At 39.4% G+C, this 19,886-nt stretch overlaps 2 protein-coding genes across 3 annotated transcripts in view; one reads left to right on the top strand and one right to left on the bottom strand.

Moving 5' to 3' along the window:
* Nucleotides 1-4,864, bottom strand: part of TTC13 (tetratricopeptide repeat domain 13) — a 39,228-nt gene extending 34,364 nt beyond the window's left edge. For both annotated transcript variants that reach the window (XM_040551134.1, XM_040551135.1), the window contains exons 1-3: nt 4,644-4,864; nt 2,152-2,246; nt 811-886 (exon numbers count right to left, since the gene is read on the bottom strand). In XM_040551134.1, coding sequence (XP_040407068.1) covers nt 811-886; nt 2,152-2,246; nt 4,644-4,839 — 367 coding nt within the window. In that variant the 5' untranslated portion in view covers nt 4,840-4,864. The remainder of the gene's footprint in view (nt 1-810; nt 887-2,151; nt 2,247-4,643) is intronic.
* Nucleotides 4,865-4,895: 31 nt separating this feature from the next.
* On the top strand, nt 4,896-19,335 carry ARV1 (ARV1 homolog, fatty acid homeostasis modulator). Its single transcript, XM_040551136.1, has 5 exons — nt 4,896-5,150; nt 14,448-14,567; nt 16,237-16,390; nt 17,326-17,550; nt 18,011-19,335. Exons 1-5 carry the CDS (start codon nt 4,905-4,907, stop codon nt 18,115-18,117), a joined length of 852 nt encoding a protein of 283 aa, XP_040407070.1. The 5' UTR covers nt 4,896-4,904; the 3' UTR covers nt 18,118-19,335.
* The last annotated feature ends 551 nt before the right edge of the window (nt 19,336-19,886 follow it).

Raw genomic sequence — 19,886 nt, 5'->3', positions numbered from 1 at the left:
GCTAGGAATATGAAAGATTAAACCCTTAACTTTTGCTGGACAAATCCTTGAAGGCAGAAGTTACATCAACAAATAACTACCCAATTGTTTTAACTTTGTTAGACAAATTATGAGGAAAGACTCTCTTTGCTCTTATACAAAAGACCCTTTGCTGTCTTCCTTGAAACACATTCTCACCAATCTCTTTGCTGCCTTGTAGTGCCCCTGCTTCCTTCAGAGGATACCATTTAGGAGAAGCAGTGCAAGTAACTTCTTCCTCAAAGCTTTTGGGAAAAGGATTTCTTGTTGCTTTATTTGAAATGCCTCCATCTTCTGCCCCAAGTGTGCTTTGAAAAAACATCAACAAGTAGTGGACTGCAGAAGGACAGAAATTCAGAAAGCCTTCTTGCTACCTGTAAGCATTGATGAGAAGAACGTGTGGAGAGGGCAAAACAGATCCAAGATCTATACATGTCAGAAAGCACATCCCACTGAGATTTTTCTGGATGCTTGAATAGTTTTAGCCATCAATAGCAACAGAAAAAAGGGAAGTAGAAAGTAGTTGACGCTGTTTAATGGGATTTAATCAAAAGGATTTCTGAACACCTGCTTAAGCAGACTCAATGAAGAATTCCAGTGAGCACAGCAAAAAGGACTTTTAGGAAGACATATCTGTTTTCTCTTTTTGCAACCAGAGAAAATACACTGTTTTTTTTAGGATAGTTTTAAAATTAATGTATCACTTAGGAATCAATAGTTTAGCTTCAAAACATTCAATACTACTACTCAGCATGTACTTCACCTGCACAAAACTCATATAAGAAACCTTACCCAATTCTTCATTTGTGTTGTCATTATCAGTAGCAAATGGAAATCTTTTTTGCTCCGCAAGAGACTTCGCTTGACTCTGTAAAACATCACGGTTTGCAGTGTTTAGCAAACAACGATAAAGAATTTAACACAACTTTAATAGAGAATGCTTTAAATCAAAGTGTTAAAACTACTGTGATTGCTCTAACTGAAAACAAATCCAATCCTAGTCTTCCATAGGGAGAAAAAATTGTTCTTCAGTCAGATACTGCAGCTATCCTCTCTAACAAAAGGCTAACTGAATATTTCAAATGAAAGAACATTGACAGTATTTCAGGAGTGGTTGCTGTTTATGTATTACACCTGTCTAACATGAAGTTTTAGAAGTTTAACACCCATGTTACCTCACAGGAGAGTTTCTGTTTTAGCCCCATTAACTATTCCTTTGTTTCCTACAAAGGGAAGGGTACTACAGAAGACTAAAACACAAAATGAAATACCAAAAAGAAAATAGCTCCAGCAATAAAGACAAGTTTAACTTAGTAGTGCCACGCTAAAGAAAAAAGGCTGTCTTAAGAACTTCCGTTTGGTTACAGATGAGACTACAACAGGCTGAACAAAGCCTAAGACTTGTGTTGCCCAAATAGTTTATCTGCAGAAACTGATTTTGCCAGAGACAAACACCCAATTACTGACATACTCTACCCTGTTCATTTTCATATTTTTCCCAAAGGTAGCTGTAAGCCTAGCAGAGCAATACATGTTAGAAAAATACAAAACTCTCATTCAATTAATCTTCCAAACTGTTCTAGGAAGTAAGAATGGAAAAACTAACTTCTCTCACTGCTCAGTTCTCTACTTTTGAACTGCACATCTGTACATCTTTAACTTTACAGAAAACAGCTTAACACCTTAAGCTTCAGACAACATTTTTAACTTCATTTCCTCTACTGAGAGGACTGTGCTTTGTCCTTCTGCCTTCTGGTTTTGGTTTTTATTTTTGTCTTGTTTAGTCAAAAGAAGTCCCATCGCTTGCACCCATGACACAGATATTTCAACCTCCTACAGGTGCAACAGTAACCACTGCAAGCCCATTATACACTTCCTGCTCTGTTAAAGCTTTGACTGGTTTAAAATGCTGACAGCCCTAAAGACTCATGCTGGAGTAGTACGAAGCCATTCTTTCATGACCAACTTTAGTTCATTTGTACTTAAGCCTCTTGGGGACCTATGCCTGCTGATTAATAGATTCTATTTATAGTTATTTGCTTAAATTAACTGCATAACCAGTTGGAATTAAAGTGATGTCACTTCAACAATGTATTAAAAACTGTTTTGTACATTGTATTCTTGACAGCATACCAGAATTTTTTCTGTGTTGAGAGAAAGCACCGACTCGCAAGATGAAGTCCCTCTTATGTCACAATCTGATTCACGGAAGTGCAAAAATGATGAGTCTAGGGGAAAAAAGAAAATTAATACCTTTAGGAATTCAAGAAGTCACACACGTTCTGCTACCACATCTCACACTTCCTCATGTTCATCTCAGCTTCCCCCCCAAAAAAGAGCTGGGGAGTAATAAAAGGGGGAGGGAAACTGGAATCAAGTAGGGAAAAAAATGGGGTAGGTCTGTCCCCAGCTGGCACAGTGATCCTGTTCTCTTGCCCAGCAAACTGAAGACCAAATTATCATTCCAAACCTACAGAAGAAAATTAATGGAAGGGATGATATGGAGGTAGGGAAAGAGCTGCTGCTGGAAGTCCAGGACACAGAGGTAACAAAGACTGCAGAAAGTAGAGAGAACATAGTAAACTATAACTGACTAAACATATACAAGACCCTCACAGGTATATTACTAAGGATAACGTTACATTCAAATCTAGGAATGATACACAGCTTGTTAGGACAGCAAAGAAAAAGATTAACAAATAAACAGCAACAGAATTTAAAAAAAAAAAGCCCCTGGATTGACGATAGGAGTCACTATCTAATCTACGTGGTGCTTTGACTACTAGCTCTACAGAGATGTTAGCTTTCCAATCTTCAGATCCTACAGCTTCTATCACCTTGAAACACTGCAAAAGCAAACAAGAAAAAGCAAACACAGTATTACCTCCTTGATTCCATATCACAAATATCAGATATTTACAAACAAGAGTGGAAATAAGTTTGATGCTAAATTTGAAAGGCTGAAGGAGGGTGTACGTGCATTCTCGTTAAGTTTTACTGGCAGTGTTATTCTTGTAGTTTGATTACATAAGGTCTGCAGTTAGCTAACTCCCCATTTCTCACAAGCGCAGGGGAAAAACAAAATGAAACAGCCTTCTTATAAGGAAGTCAAAGAGTATCTAAAATCATTCACTGTAAACAGAAACTTGGAACTAAGTTGAGCCATAAATGATAACTGGGTGGGAGAAGTTTTACAACAGAAGCAGGGCTAGTGAAAAGCAGAAGGTAAAAGTCTGAAGTCGCAAAGTCCTATAAGAACCGTGGCTCGACACCCACAGCTCCCAGAAAAATCATCGCTGGTAAGAGGTTTCAGCACCGCCCTGTTCTTTATGTTGGCCAAAACGTTTCTCTCCCGTGCCATGGGCAGCACCATCACTCCGTTACTTGTTCTGTGTTGGTGCTCTTAAGTCAGTGACAGTTAGGGGACGTCAGCGTAGGGTCGCTGAGCAAATCTGGCTTCACATGTCAAAATAAAGAGATGCAGGCACAGCCTACTAACTCCAGAATCATTTTCTGTATAGCAGTGAAAATTTAATGAAAGAGTTTTTGAATAAGGTGGCAGGGCATAATAACAGCCTACCTGGTGCAAGGTAAAGGGGGAAAAGCACCCTTTGACCTTTGCAATTCTCAGGGCAACGAAGATGCCATACATACAGGAAGAGCGGAGTTGTTTTTGTCTACAGGTTAGATACAGGCAAACTTGTATCACTCTGCTTTATTAACAGCTTTCAGTAGGATCAGCGGAGAAACTCCTGGACCTTGCAGCAGGCAGCAGGAGAAATGCCTTGAGACAACAAGATTCACAGCTCCTGGGAAAGCTGAGCTAGGAACTGAGGGCTTCAGGGAATTTTTCAGCTGGCAATTTATTTAGCCACAAGATTTAAATAGCAAGGAGTGGACTGCTGTACAGCTGTTTTAGGGCAAGTAGGGTAAGTATATATATATATGTATATATACATTAAATTAAGGGCTATCTTATTGCCAGTGAATGCTAAAAGCAGAGGTACATGCTGCAGAGTACCTTCTGTCGATCCCAGTTACACGGAATCTCTTTACAAGCACACCCACCATCACTTCTCAATCTAACCTCCCAAACTCGCCGCTGAAGCAGCATCCAGAGCCTATCATTCACGTCTCAGTCCGGGGAGAAACGCAGCCCCAGGCTTTGCCATTTATTAACCCGCACGTTACGCAGGTTTTATTTTATCTCAGCGCCGGGTGAAAGTCTTTTCGGGGCTGCGCTGAGCCCGAACGACTCGGAGCAGAGGTCGGCTGGGAGAGCTTTCACAACCAGATGTGGCACTCACGGAGGGCTCAGCCCTACACCCACCCCGAAGAGAAGCAGCTGGAGTAAAACCCCTCCTTAAAACCCCCGAGAGCTTTAAGCTCTGAGGAGAAAAGCACGCACGTAGAGGGGGAAAACACAAACCCAGGACCTCGCAGCGAGGCGTTTTGAGAAATCCCCGATTCCCCTGGCCGCGTGTGGCTCTGGGGGACCCCGGGGAGGGCTGACAGGACCCTGACACCCCCGGGGCTCCCTCCCCTCCCCTCCCCTCCCCACCCCGGTGCCGGTGCCGGTCCCAGCCCCAGCCCCAGTCCCAGCCCCAGCCCCGGCGCCGTCTCACCGCACTCGGCCGCGTACTGCTCTGCCCACTCCGCCGCCGGGCCCTGGCGCTGCCGGTGCAGCTCCTGCTTGAGCAGGGACACGGCCGGGTACCGCTCGCTCAGCGACAGCGCGGCCCGCACCAGCGCCGCCGCCACCGCCAGCGCCGCCCGCAGCCCCCGAGCAGCCCCGCGCCCGCCGCCGCCGGCAGGTGCCATGTTCGCAGGGGGGGACGCCAAGGGACGGGCGGGGAGGAGGGCGCCGCCGCCGTGCCTCCTGGGATATGGAGTCCGGCCCCGCTCTGGCCTCGCCGGAGAGCGGCTACGGAGAACTACAACTCCCGGCATGCAGCGCCAGGAGGGCCAGTCCCCGCCGCGCCTCCGAAGGCGGAAGGGAGGCGGTGGCGGGCGCCATGGCTGAGCCGGGCGCCATGGCGGAGCCGGGCGCGTACCGCTGCGTGGAGTGCAGCGGCGGCGCCGAGGAGCTGTACCGGGACTACCAGCGCGGGGTGCTCCGCATCGCCATCTGCGTGAGTCCCACGGGCCTGAGGGGACCTGGGGGGGGGGGGGGCTGCGGGCTCTCACCGGCGTTATCACAACTTCATTTCTTTCTGTTTTCTCGGAGATTGCACAGGGAAAAAAAAGAAATAAACTCTTAATGTTTTAACCAGTGCTTTCAGCTGTTTCCGAGTTACTGTTGTCAAGTTTTTATGCCATTTAGGTAGACTCCCCTCCAGTGGTTAGTTCTGAGGTGGTTTGGGTTTTGGGGGGTGTTTTGTTGTGGTGTTTTTTTTTTTTTCCTTTTTGTTTTGTTTTGGTTGGAATTTGGGTTAGTTGGCTAACCGTGAGGTGGTGACCAGGTTTGTGTGAAACCTGTGACAAAATTCCTGTGCAACTGTAAAATTTGGAGTCGTTCAAGCATTTCTTAAATCAGAAATAGAGGTTGGAAGCAGCCAGTTTGTAGAGATCTGTGGCTGATTTATATTTGGGGAGATAGCCAAAGATTAAAATGTTAAAATGGGTTGTTACTGTAGAGCATAAAATAGCAAAAAACATACGCAAAAATCTCTACAGGTTTTTCAAAAACTGGAGAGAGCAACAGTTTTTGTCGGGTGGAAGACAAAATAGGTAATAGAAATTGGCTGCTGCTGGCTGTAGGCTTGCACACTGCAGGGAAAGACAGATTTTTAGTCATTTTTTAGCACTGATATTATATATCAATCGTTCAGTTTACTGTGGAGCTTCAAACTCGTCTTTGAAATCAAGGACAAGTTGGGTGCGAAGAGACAAGTGTAATGTTTATGCCTGCAGCCATACCCCACAAGACTTAGTGTATCTTGTGAACCCATGTTAGCTATTACAGTTACTATTTGGCTGTGATAATCTCTAAGGGAAACTGGGATCCAGTAGATGGCACTCGTTCTCAGCATTTAACCATTTGATGACAGAAACCCCTCTTCTCTTGGAGCTCTGACATCCCGTTAAGATCAGAGTCAAAAATCTCAGTTGCCGTGTTCATCACAAATGCAAAACTGTTTTTGAAAGAGTAAAGAACAGAGTAAAAGAAAAATGAACTACACTGTCCTAATGAACTGGAATTGAGTCTACCTTTCTCCATACAGGTCCAGATGTGTACCATTCTTCTCTTATTTCTGTCATTCTGTTTCCTGCACCTATGTTGTGGGTTGTCATGGTTCAATTTGTCTTAGTCCTAGGGAGCTTTACATGGTGGTGTCACATAATCTCTAACCCTTTCTCTCCATTTCTGGCCACCCAGGATGGGCTGAGAGTAGGAGCAGGTCATGTGAGGAACAGGCACGTCAGCTCACAATTTATCAAGTGGAGATCAGAATGTTAGAAAATTGTTAAGATCAAAAGGCTCCTTCAAGTGAGCTGATCTAAATTCAGCTTTATATATGTATTGTGGGAAAGCACTGTTGTCGTCTTCAGCTATCAAGATCTCATGGTTTCTAACAGGGCAATTCTTGTTGCATTTTTTTTCCTTTTAATCTGGGAGAATGTTTTCGTCACCCCAGTAACACTCAGCATCGTGCTGTCGACAACAAAAACTAGCCAAACACAGAATGTCGCTTGATAACCTTCATGAAATTCAAGGGCAGTGTTATAGTTTGTCGTTAACCTGAAAATAGTAATAGTAGAGTTTTCTGCGTTTAAAAAATGCAAAGGTCCTACTTATCAGAGTGGAACATCATTTAGATCAGATGTATATACAGCTTGGAATGTAGACCCTAAATTACATAGGGAATTGTTATAAAAATCTGAAGGTAATTGAGAAAATTTGGAGGACTAAGGTAGGACTAGTAGGTTTGTTCACTTGACCTGAGAACACCCTTTGTGAAATCAGAGCATGGAGTCAGACTGTATTCCTTTGTAGCATAAAGAAGAAAAAAAAATGAAGAATACCTACCTGGAAAGACTGTATAATCATACTCAAAGTGAAAACAATGGACATTATCCAAATAATTTTTTTTGTTAAACAGCAGTGGGATACTTGTATCTCATTCCCATTTTCAAGTAGTCCTTGAAAATAGTGACACTTTAAGGAAGCTACAAACCATTTGTTTCATGTTAAATTAATATGAAATGTAATAGGTTCCTCTACTTATTATGGCCCCAGAAAATAAGGAAAACGCAGAACATTGCCACGAACATCGCTATTCTATATTGACCCTACAAACTTGCCCCAATCCTAGTTTAAAGTGCTCCTTGATGAGCTAATAAATCAGCACCTAGAAGGTCTTTGCCATTCTCAGGATGGTCCTGTCATGCAGCACTATTTGGAACGTCATCTTGAGGTTGAAGAAGTTGAGTTCTCCCAACAGGATCTTACATCTAGCTTTACATTTATTTTTAGGATGTGTTTAACATGATCTGAGGCTAATATTCATTCAGGTAGAAGATTTTAATTTGTATGTCAAAATACCACTATTTTGTATTCCATTGTTTAATGTGCTCGAGAGAAGAATGGAATTTTTTCCAGAGGCAAATACTAAAAGCTTTCACTAGGGCTCATTTGTTTCCAGCCCACAATATTAGAGTGCAATGTTGGAAATTCAATCTAATATTCACGGCGCTGCTTCAGTTTAGTTCCAGTAATATTTTATATTGCTCTTACAAAAAATAAGTTTCTTAGAGCTCTGTATTGTAATTCTGATGCAGACAAGCAGACCTCGCAAGTGTTAATATGTACTCTGGAAATAAGTTTGCAAAGGCTACTGAAAAAGTTAAGGAAACATTCTTCCTTTATCAAACATAAAATTCCACTCAGTACCATGAAATTCGGGATGGAAAAGTCATGTCTTTTGTTAGAAGTTCTGTGGGGTGGCTAACTGCTACAAATTTTTCCAAGTTCAATCTTTTTTTTTTAATCTAATTTGTTTAATCGGGACCAGTTTCAGCAGAAGCCAACCCCAGACCTCTGAGACTGCATTCTTTCTTACTTGAGATTTGCATTTAGTGAATGAACCTTTTTCTCATCTTGCACGTATTTTGCTGTGGAAATATCATTACAAAGAATAGGCGGACTGTTGCTCCTTAAAAAGAACGTACAGGTACTTATAAATGGATAGTAATTTTTAAGGAAATTTACCTCCTCAGTTTACACCTATTCAGTGGTGTGCCGTGTTTTTTTTTTTTTGTTTGTTTGTTTGTTTTTTATTCAGGGTGATAATTAGGGGGCAGAAGGGGTGGATGTGTGAGAATTGGCTCCAGTGGAGGTAAGGTCTGGTGGCTGCTGTATCACTCGTCACATGCTGACATTTTCCCTATTTTGACCCAGAAGTGATGGTCAAAGTAAGTGTAGGTGGTTTGTTATAGAAATGATTTTTAACACTCAAATCCTTAACACTGAAACTATGTGTAAGTAACGTAGCAGAATCTTCACTTAATATGTTCTGAACCAACTGGTAACAGCAGTAACAAAAAATACCGTTCTGATAATACCACCATTATAGAATTAATGCTATAGGAGGGAAAAAAAAAGCAGATTGGGCTAACCTCAGATAAATTCTGCAGTTGAAGTAGAAAGAATATAAAAGGGAATTAGTAAACTTAATTGATTCAAAAACAGAAGGAAAAGCTCTTTCTTTTGTATTTGATTTTATATCACTTTTTTGTTTATTAACAATTTTGAAACTCTTTTTAGTTTCAGACCCTAACAAAGGAAAATAAATTATCCATTGCAATGCATAGCGTTCAGCCAGGATCCCCCTTGTGTTTTGTAATAAGAAAGCCAAATTGCCTGAGCAGGGCACACTTCATTTAGCTTTTCTGCAATTAAAAAATAATTGAAAAGCTCTTTTATTGCAGCAAGGCAGAAAGACTATAAATGCTCGGAATGCAAAGCATTTATGTGGTAAGGTGGAAAATCTCCCAAGAGTAAAAAGATCATCCTGGAAAATAAAGTATTGTATTTACATAACTCAATCTGCAGAGCACCTCATTGCTGCAAAATGCTTCATTTAGGAAAAAAATATTTTAAAAACATATTTAATTTTAGTTTTCTGAAAGGGAGTGCATTTCAAACTGGACTGTTTTATTTTTCAGCATATTATGACAGCTGCATCCCTCATAAACAACCTATTCCTGAAAGCAGCATGGCTGATTACCTTTTATTGTTTAAGGATGCCACCGGGGTTAAGGGTAATCTCTCAAAATAATGGACACATGTTATTTTGCCCTATGAACCTATGTAACTGAACCTGTGTTCATGTTGAACCCGAATAAGTGGTAAGATTTGCTGTATGGGTAGACCAGCAAAAAATTGTAGCTTAATTATGCCAAACTCCAAACACTGGAAAAAGGAATACTAAAATGAAACTGTTGCACTGGTGTTTCTAATATCCACAGATTTACAAATATATTCCTGCTGTGGTGTAGTGTTCGTGTTATTTTTAATTCAGGATGGAGCCTGGTTATTCAATATATGTGTTTATTTTCTCTGGTATGCTCTAGACTTCTTTTCAAGAAGAATGCTTTTCCCTTCTCCCAGCCCCATTCTAAAATACTTCTACTTAAAAATCCAGTATATTTTAATGTTGAAGAGAGCACTCAAAAGCGTATGTTCATATATTTTAGGAACTTAGCCCTTCAGTGACGGTAGGTACTTCCCCAAATATTTATACGCCATCGTTTATTTTGCATAAATCTGTGGACTGTGTTCACAGCTGAGTATCTCTGATGAATAAAGAATAGGTACGCCTTTTGAACAGAACTTTATAAAAGGCTGGTAAAAATGCAATAAGAATTAGCATTTTAGTACTTCGTTCTTATTTAATAAAACTGTGCTGTTAAAATATATATTACTTTTCTGATCTTTTTTCTCATTGTTTTGATCAGAAAAGCATCTTGTATGCTGAACTATGAAGAACGTGGTTGTACTGGTGTTTGAAGAGGCAATCTTAAAGATGTCTTTTTTAAAATAAAATACTTTATGATAACTAGGCGCATTTTTAAATCATCCGAGTGGAAATTTGTTTTTTGAAGCAACAGACAAGCATACTCAAATACTATCAATAATTCATAAATAAATGTTCATTTTCATTCATTGGAATACTGAAATACATTCAAAATACCATTTTTTAGAGGATTGAAGTATTTATTGGACTTGCGTGTGTTAGTATCAAGCATTCTTATAAACTGAAATGTAGCAATTTAGAAGAAAATCTGTCAATTGAATTAATGGTGTCACATTTGAGCTGTCTCTTCTGCAGCATAACCTGAAAGTAGCTTGTAATCCAAGTCATCTATTTTTTCAGGGAAAGATACCAGTTATGCCCTGTTTATGATGTCAATTGCATATTTAAGGAAGAAATTAGAAACTGTTTAAAAACATGCAGAAATCCAGATACTCCTTTCAGTCGGTTTAGATCTGGTTGTGATAAATGATGCGTTTCTTTGAGAAAGCCCAAAGAAACCTGGAAAAGCTCAGTTTCATTAAAGATGTAGTTTACTGGTTATGCTGAATGGGCTGTTGTCTACAGCTATACAACAGGAATTAGATGTGAGCACCAGTGTTTTAGTTCATACTGAACAGCCTGGCTGAAATCTTAGGAGGCATGCAAACAATTCTGCATAGTTGAGCTGCTCCTGCTGATCTGCTGCGAAAGAGCTAGGGATTATCGATGTTCATAAAGTTACATCATTTTAACTAGCTAAAGCTGTCAAGATAAACATGCATGCACTTGAACTGCATTAACCTTTGCTTGCATTGATTTTGCTGAAGTCAGGCTCTAGTCACAAGTTTGCTTGCTAGGTGTTTAAGGTTAGTGGCAGATGTTTTAGTATTACAGCGGGAAAAGAAAAAAAAAAGCGAAGTAGGCATGGAGAAAATTTCATTCTGGAGGTTTTACTTATTCTGTAATGTCCTCGTGATATAAGAAATGTTGTCTTCGTTTTGTCTGGTAAGTCTGTGTCAGCACACATGCAAGTCTTCTTCAGTGTGATGCTTTGAAGATCTCACAAGTCCCTGAATCTCCCAAAGACTCACTCTGGCTAGGTCAAAGTCCTTTGCTTATCCAGCCATTTCCTTTATATGGTTAATACTCAAATAGAAATAGAGTGTATTAAGATTAGGATGCTGGTCTAACTCAAGAAGACAGGCAGACATTAATGTATGTTCCTGTCTTTGCGTGAAATGTCCTTGAAAGTGACTGGTTTTTGTTATATGGCAGATTTTCTTTTTGCCGTTAAGTAACACGAGGGAAATAGGATTCTTAAATGTTTGGTGGTGGTGTGCTGAAATACTGAATTAAGCATCATTCTTATAGCTGCAGAAGATTTATTTGGTTGTGGCATCCAGAAGCTCAAGAGCAGAAAACTCATGGCTAATGCTGCTACTTGCGTATTCATGGCAGTTTCCCTGTATGTCTGTGGTGGAATTTCTAGATGTTTTGTTTTGCCTGGAGGGTTGGTCTGACATATTTTAATTATCTAAAATGCTTCTCAGCCGTCAGGGAAAACTTTTCAGTAGCTCTTAGCTGCAGGTGTTTGGATGGGTGTTTGGATGGGACCCCCTGAATTTGAAAAGATGGTTCTTTACTCCTTCCAGAAAGGTTTTGGGCCCTGTTCTGAAAACGTTCAGTTCTAGGAAAATTGGAGAGTATAATGAATTTGTGGGCATAGGGGATATCCTTCATCCTTAGCCTTTACAACACACACTGTGTTGAAGAAAAATCTTTTGTTTGTGCTTGACCAGTGAGTGCTTGTGTGAATAAACTTATAAAAAAAAAAAAAAAATCCTGTGCTATGTCAACCCAGAGATTTGACATCAGTAAATTGCTGCCTATACGAATGTGTTCATGATTTTCCTGTAGAAGGAAATGAAGCAAGACATTGCCTTTAATTATAATTGTGATTTCTTCTGTGGTAGATTTTTCTCTCTTATTAAATGCTGTAACTGGTCTTCTGGTAATTACATCCTTTCTTCCATCTCTCTGACTTTAATGTTAGACCCATCCAACGGTTGGTTAATTAAGTCAATTTTTGAGTTAATTCCCTCTACCTTCTGCACTGTTGTTATACATAGTATTTTCTTTTCTGATCCAAGTAAGTTTGTTGTGTTTTTTTTCTTGAGCTGGACCTAGAAGCACTGATTAGTGGTAGCAATATTCCTCAGACAGTCTATTTGATTTATCAAACATTTGATCAGATGCTTTTCTTGATATGGAAATTGGTCTTTTGAGTCAATTTGCTAGTGAATTTTTACCTGCTGAAATTCTCCAATAATATCTTTGCTTTGATATTTACCAGAATTAACTTTAGATACAAGGAATACTCTAAAATGGCAGAAACCTTTCTCTCTTTCCTGAGAGTTTATCTGTAGGTTCATGTTGTCTAATGTTGATTATTCTGACTGTGGCAACATTTCAGAAAGTTTCTGTGCACAGATTTCTGTGCCGGCAGTGCGTAGCTGTGTGCTGCTTAAAATGGAGATAGGGATCATTTCCTTGACTTTGGTACTCTGAGCATGGCAGCTGATGTGGAGGTTCAGGGGAGTGGGATTAGCTCAGGAGAGGCTGGAGGATTGGTGGCAGGAGAAAGCTGGCCCGAAGGTGTGCTGCCTTCTGCAAATGCTGTTGTTTGAGCTGAGGTGGTGGCTATGGCCATAGAATCACAGAATCATTAAGGTTGGAAAAGACCTCCAAGATCACTTGGTCCAACCATCCCCCTAGTACCAATGTCGCCCACTAAACCATGTCCCTAAGCACCAGGCCCAACCTTTCCTTGAACACCCCCAGAGGGACGGTGACGCCACCACCTCCCTAGGCATCCCGTTCCAATGCCTGACTGCTCTTTCTGAGAAGAAATGTCTCCTCATTTCCAACCTGAACTTCCCCTGGCACAACTTGAGGCCATTCCCTCTAGTCCTATCACTAGTTACCTGTGAGAAGAGGCCAACCCCCAGCTCCCCAAACCTTCCTTTCAGGTAGTCGTAGAGAGCAATAAGGTCTCCCCTGAGCCTTCTCTTCTCCAGACTAAACAACCCCAGTTCCCTCAGCCGCTCCTCACAGGACTTGTGTCCCAGGCCCTTCACCAGCTTCTTAGCCATTCTCTGGACACGCTCCAGGGCCTCCATGTCCTTCTTGTAGTGAGGGGCCCAAAGCTGAGCACAGCACTCGTGTCCTGAGGTGCGGCCTCAGTTGCTGCTGCTCCTCTGCTCGCTCCTACAAGTTATTTCCCCCTCAGGTCTGCTGGTTGAGCCTCTTGTAGGACTGTTCCATAGCCATTCTGTTAACTTAAAACGAGAGCCTCTTGTCAGCCCTTCTCATTTGACTCAAGTCAAGGAGTAAACACCTACCCAGGTGAGTCGGTAAGTCCGAAGGGGCTGATGACAATCTAATCCCAGTGAACCCAGCAGGAACCAGCAGATGCATTGGAGAAATAATTGTCTAATGTCTTACCACCCTGCATTAGCAGCTTCTGATTCTTTAGCCGTATCTGTGTGTGTGGGAGCTGTATCTGTGTGGGGTTGTTCAGCCTGGAGAGGAGAAGGCTGCAGGGAGACCTTATAGCAGCCTTGCAATACCTAAAGGTGGGCTACAGTAAAGCTGGGGAGGGACTCTTTACAAGGGCATGTAGTGACAGGATAAGGGGTAACGGCTTTAAACTAAAAGAGGGTAGATTTGGATTAGACATAAGGAAGAAATTCTTCACTCGGAGGGTGGTGAGGCACAGGCTGCCCAGAGAAACTGTGGATGCCCCATCACTCGAAGTGCTCAAGGGGGGGGGTCTTGGAGCAACCTGGTCTGGTGGGAGGTGTCCCTGCCCATGGCAGGGGTTGTAACCAGGCGGTCTTTAAGGCCCCTTCCAACCCAAACCATTCTATGGTTCTATGAAAACTACATTTTAAGTATTCCAAACATATTGGTATTTGTTCAGTAACGGAAAATGAATTGAAGCATCTGGACTATGTACTGGTATGGAAGAGCAATGCAACAGGAAAAAAACTATTGAAAGGTAGGATAGGAGGATCAGGCATCTCTTTAAAAAGAAGGAAATGATAACTAAGTATATCCTTCATAGTTTAATGATCTGTGTTAATCTGAAGCCTACAAAAAAATGGGTAATGTATCTTTCTGGCTTATAAAGGAAATCTTGTATCAACTGTAGTGTCAAAGGGGGAAAGTACAATTTTTGTGGATGGATTAAAAACCTTTTGAAAATTAAGATTACATTAAGGAAAGACTAATAAGAATTGACTAGCTACTTTGTATTTATGCAATTGTGCTAAGCTCAGAGGAACGTTTCATAAACTTTCTCTTTTTTCTTTTTTTTCCCTAATTCTTGTTGTTTTGTGATTTTTTCAGAAATCCTGCCAGAAACCTGTGGACAAATACATTGAGTATGATCCTGTTATCATCTTGATTAATGCAATTTTATGTAAAGCACAAGCATACAGACACATTCTTTTCAATACAAAGATAAATGTAAGTTGCTATGCCCCCACTTTATGACTTTTTTATGTTAAAGATAATATTTACATATGTTAAATTGGTTGGAATAGCTGTAAAATTCAGGAACTGTTCCCTTTCACAGCTACCAGCAAGCTGAACCAGTTTTGTTCTCAAAAAAAAATTAAGGGTCTAATATTGTGAATAGAACATATGAAGTCTCAAACTCTAGCTGTTACTGATAAAGTTACTTTCCCTACAATACCAGTAAAAACAGCTATCATCCTACATATTAAAGAGTCCTAATTGGACTCATTAGAAGGGAAATATTTAATTTGAAATTCATTTCCAACTTAAATTTCTGATGGAAACAATTGTTTTTGAAATGAGCTATAGTAGTACGACGTGGCATATTACCAATACTAAGCCAATTAATACCAATTAAACCTATGCTACTACTTTCTCATGAGTTTCCTCCTGAGTAATTAAACACATCCTCAGAACTGTAGCAAGAGATAGTAGCTTTCACATGAAGCATTCTTGTTCTTGATGCAGTTACAGAGTCAACTTAGTTGTGCTGGCCATACTATTGGAGTGTAGAGGTGGTTGTTCTGACAGATTTCCTTTTTTTTTTTTTTTTTTCCTTTAAGGATTGATTTCCCAGGAAAGGGAAGCTAATTTACAACAAACGATGCACGCATAAGCTTATGTTGTGTTCATGTTGGTACCTCTTGACCAGTCCAGTGTTAAGCAATGTAGATAGGTATACTGGCCTGATTTTTCAAACAGAAATCTGACTAAAGGTTTGTAATTAATTCATTGCTTTTGGAGACTGGCAATGATGCTTTCCATGAGGCTTCTGGAAGAATGTTCCATTTGTGGAAATACCATCTATCAAAATTGAATGGAATTTTTAAACTTGCTTAGCCTGTGCATGTACATGCAATCAGCATAACTAGTCTCTACTAAAAAAGAAAAAAGGCATTCACGGAAATTGCATTGGTTTATTAAATTTTTATTAAAAAATCTGTGTAAAATCAGAATTTACCCCCTCCCCATTGGCTTATAGACTGTAGTTAATGTTGAAATATGCGAAGCATGGACCCTCATGACATAATTTTTGCATCACTTTGGAGGATTCTTTAAGTTTAGTTGGGTTATATTCCTCCATTGGCTGGTTCCTCACCCTTGCCTGAACCAAAAAATGTTTTTGGTCTAACTACACTACCAGTTTCTTTTAATGGAGATACAGATTGCCACAGGGAAAAACAAAAACAAGGGTACTTAAACCAGTTCACTGAATGGAGTAGATGCTGTTACACTGAAGTTTTTGACAGTATAGCTCTATTAGCTACAGCACAATTTTCGTTTTTATATTCCTAACTGAAACAGTTTTCACAATTTAAAAACCAAATAAAGAGCAGGCTTTAAAAACTAGTTACATACTTTCTTCTGTGCAGAGCTGTTAATACAGTACAGTTAATACACCCTCTAATTTGCCTATCAGGTTAATTGATGTTAAAATGATGATGTGCTAAACTAGTGGCTCAACAGAAGTAATTTGCTTATATTTCTAAGCAAATAGAAAAAACCTACAGAGCTTGTTTGTTTAGAGATATAGAAATGTATATCAAATACTAATTTAACACTAATTTAATTTATGCTGATTTAACACTAATGCTTTTATTATTCTTTCATTTACCAGATTCATGGTAAGCTCTGTGTATTTTGTTTGCTCTGTGAAGCTTATCTCAGGTGGCTTCAACTACAGGATTCAAGCCAAAATACAGATCCTGATGACTTAATCAGATATGCCAAGGAATGGGATTTTTATAGAATGTTTGGTATTGCTTCTTTAGGTAAGAATGATTTCATTTAACTATCAAGTGTACATTTTAAGCATTCAATAATTTTATGAGTCTTTCAGCAAGCCTGTATTGCAAAAAAAACCACATTAGAATAGATGTCATGTCCGACCCAGCATGGTTAAATGATTATGCACATGTTCTCTAATTTACTGGCAGGAGGGTTGGAACTAGTTCATCTTTAAGGTCCCTTCCAACCCAAGCTATTCTATGATTATGATTCTATGAAATTCATATCTCAACATTGATTACAATTCAGACTAATATGATCAGCATTAGGTATCAAATCACTGAAAAGTAGCAATATTCAGAATCGTGGTCTGAACCATTTACATAGTTTGAAAACTGGTATAGAGCTCAGCCAGTTGTTGTGAGAGTTGCTTTGACATCTGCATGAGTTCCAGTGTTACGCAGTGACAAGGTGTCAAGAAAAGTCTAATAGCTCAATGATATTTTCACTTCAGTGTTTCTTCTTGTGCTGCATGGAAAGGGTTCATTGCTGGTGACCTTTTCAAAAATGAAAAGTATTGATGATCTTTGTTTTACAGGCTAACAGGCAGTTGGGGAAACAAACAAGCAAAAAAAAAAAAAAACCAACCCTCTCCTTTTGTTGAAAAGTAGAGTTTCATGTATTAAACTGCCTGTGCTGTATGGTATCAAAAATTAAAGTGTGACAATGCTACATATAGAAATCTGTGATAGAATTATTCTGAATTTAATGATACAGAATTAGTTTAGGTAAGTAATAGTAATATATGACTATTACAATGAATACAGGAGCTGGAAGACATGTTCGTGTTTACATATGTCTTTTAAATAGCAGTATCTCAGTTTCATTTGACGCAAAGCATTTCATTAAAATGTTTCAAAAAAAGGACTTGATTTTGGTGCTTCATTCTCTCTTTCCATCTCCTCTTATTTCCTCATAGAACAAACTTCATTTTTGGTTGGCATCTTTATTGCCTTGTGGTGGATGAGACCTGAGATGCTAAAATCCAAGTCTGACTTCATTTTACTTCTCAAAGCACTGCTGTTGTCTAGCTATGGAAAACTTTTGCTAATTCCAGCTGTTATTTGGGAACATGACTACACGCCTTTGTGCCTTGTGTTTATAAAAGTATTTGTCTTGACATCAAACTCTCAGGCAATTAGAGGTACGTTTTTGCTTTGTTACTATATGATTTGTGTAGAATGTGCATGAGAATGCAGCTGTTAGAGAAGTCACTTTTATTGTTGTTATATCAGTATCAGACGTCACTGACATAGCTCTAGCCTAAAACAGTGATATTTAGACTTTCATATAAAATGAATTAAAAAAACCACTTAGATAAGAGGTGCTTTTTCTTGTTTTTTTTTTTTTATCCACTCTTTGTATATGCCATATTGCATACATCAGTTACAGTTTGAGACACCTTAGCATGGATCATTGAAACATAAAATAGAATTATTTGTGTGTCTGGAAGATGAAAATTTCATGTTAATTTTTTGCATGGCTTTGGAATTCAGATTTTAACACACTAGTGTGATTTCTTACACGTACAAATTAATATGAATTCTCACATGGTTTCTGTGGACTTCTTAGTTGGAAATCAATAAATTTGTTTTCTTTTGCAGTTACGTTGAACTTGAACCGAATGCTCTCTTGGTTGGCCATCGTCTTTGGATTAATTTTGGAAAATGGTGTGGTTTGCTTGTTCCATAAAATGGGATGGGATGTTTGAAATATCAGCTCAGACCTAAGGAAATGCAATATAGTGATCGTTTTCTGAGAATGATCTCTGCCAGCAGCCTCCGAAGACACTATTTTTATAGTGATGAAGATGATCGATAACAAAAATTTTCATTAGTGGTGTGAGTAGACTGTGTTAGGATGAGTTTGAATGAGAAACTTCAGAAGGTGTGCTGTTTAATTTGATGAATCATAAAACTTCAGCCTTAGTTTTTCACATTAAAAATATGAATGTGTCACTATCCTAATAGCTTTATAATGCTGGCTGTATAGCTATGGCTGTAATAAAAAAAAAAAAAAAAAGGTACACTGAAAAAATTCATCACTGCTAACCGTCACTGCATTTTGGCAGGAAGATGGGGATGAATCCTTCCCTTAAAAGGGAGGAAAAAAGTCAGTGGAAAAATGTAAAAGGCAAAATTGTTCATTTCTCTCTGAAAATCTGGTTTTGTGGAAATATCACATACGAACAGATTTTTAGAGAAAAGGCAAGTATTACAGATTGAAACTGCAGTGAATAAATTAAGTTGCATTCTCTTGAGTGCTTATATAACAATCCAAAATAATAAAATATTTAGTTCTAGAATAATCTCTAGGACGTATAGTTTTAAGTGGCTTTGAATTTTATGTGATCTCATAAAAAGTGAAGTATGAGGCTGCTCAGCAATGCTCTTTTATGGAGTATTATTTGTTGAAAAAGAAACAAGGTTTAGACTGTATTAATAAAAAAACATTTATAGAAGTTCTGCATTTTTTTCCCTAACAGGCAAGGAGAGTGCTAGATGACCCACAAGAACTGTTTTTCTTGAGGCAGTAGTTAGGACACTAAACTTACTCTTCTGCAGACCAGTTTCCATGATGTTTCATCCAGTGTTTAATTTTCCTGCTTCAATTCTAGAAGGCTGTACTGTCTCAGGTACTACTTCCCTACTTCATTTTTCCCACGTGCAGTCTCCTATCTCTGTTTTGGAAAATGCATTAACAAAATTAACGTTTTGCAACATCTTCAATTTGAACAGGTTTAAAGTAAATCTTGATTATGACCACAGAAGACATCAGACTCCTTAGAACCCTTGCAACAACAGAAGCCATGTTAAGTTACTCTGTTAGAAAAGCAAATGATTCCTAATTCTTTTTTAATAGGTCAGAGATTGACACCTCTCACATACGATTTGTTAAATTTGTCATCTTTCTGAGCATGTGACAGTGAGGCCAGAGAAAGCAAAAAAAACAAACAAACAAAAAAAAAAGTACAGCCTCTTTTAAGAACGCAAGTCAACACTTCAAGTACTCCAGCAAGCACATAGTTGTAAAGGAGTATGAGGGCTCCACCTTGCTGCTGGCGTCAATTAGTGACCAGACAACTGACTGTAGGTGTGCAAGTTGTTCACTGGGTGAGCCGCAGCATTGTCAACGTGGTATCTAGAACATGCTCTGCTTTACATAATTACATTTGGGGAGATACTCCTCTTCCAAAAGTTTTTTTAAGAAGAGTATGTTGCCCAAGGTGCATACATTAGTGTTTGTCTTCCTCCTACAATACCCAGCACGCATCATTGCAACAGATGCTGCAGGTTGAGATGGTGCGAAGGGAAAGAGCAGTAGATCTTTTAGAAAACCTTGAGGTGTGCTGGTTTGGCCTGCTTTCATTTTCTTCTTTCACCTTCTGCCAATAGCATAAGAGGGAATGCAGTTCTGCTGCAGCAGAGAGGGTGACAGAAGAATAGGCACTAGAAAGATGCTGGTGTCTGTTGAGCTAAC

Source organism: Cygnus olor, chromosome 3, assembly GCF_009769625.2.
Source record: "Cygnus olor isolate bCygOlo1 chromosome 3, bCygOlo1.pri.v2, whole genome shotgun sequence".
NCBI lineage: Eukaryota > Metazoa > Chordata > Aves > Anseriformes > Anatidae > Cygnus > Cygnus olor.
The sequence above is the reverse complement of the archived record's forward strand: the minus strand, read 5'-3'. Positions and strand labels throughout refer to the sequence as shown.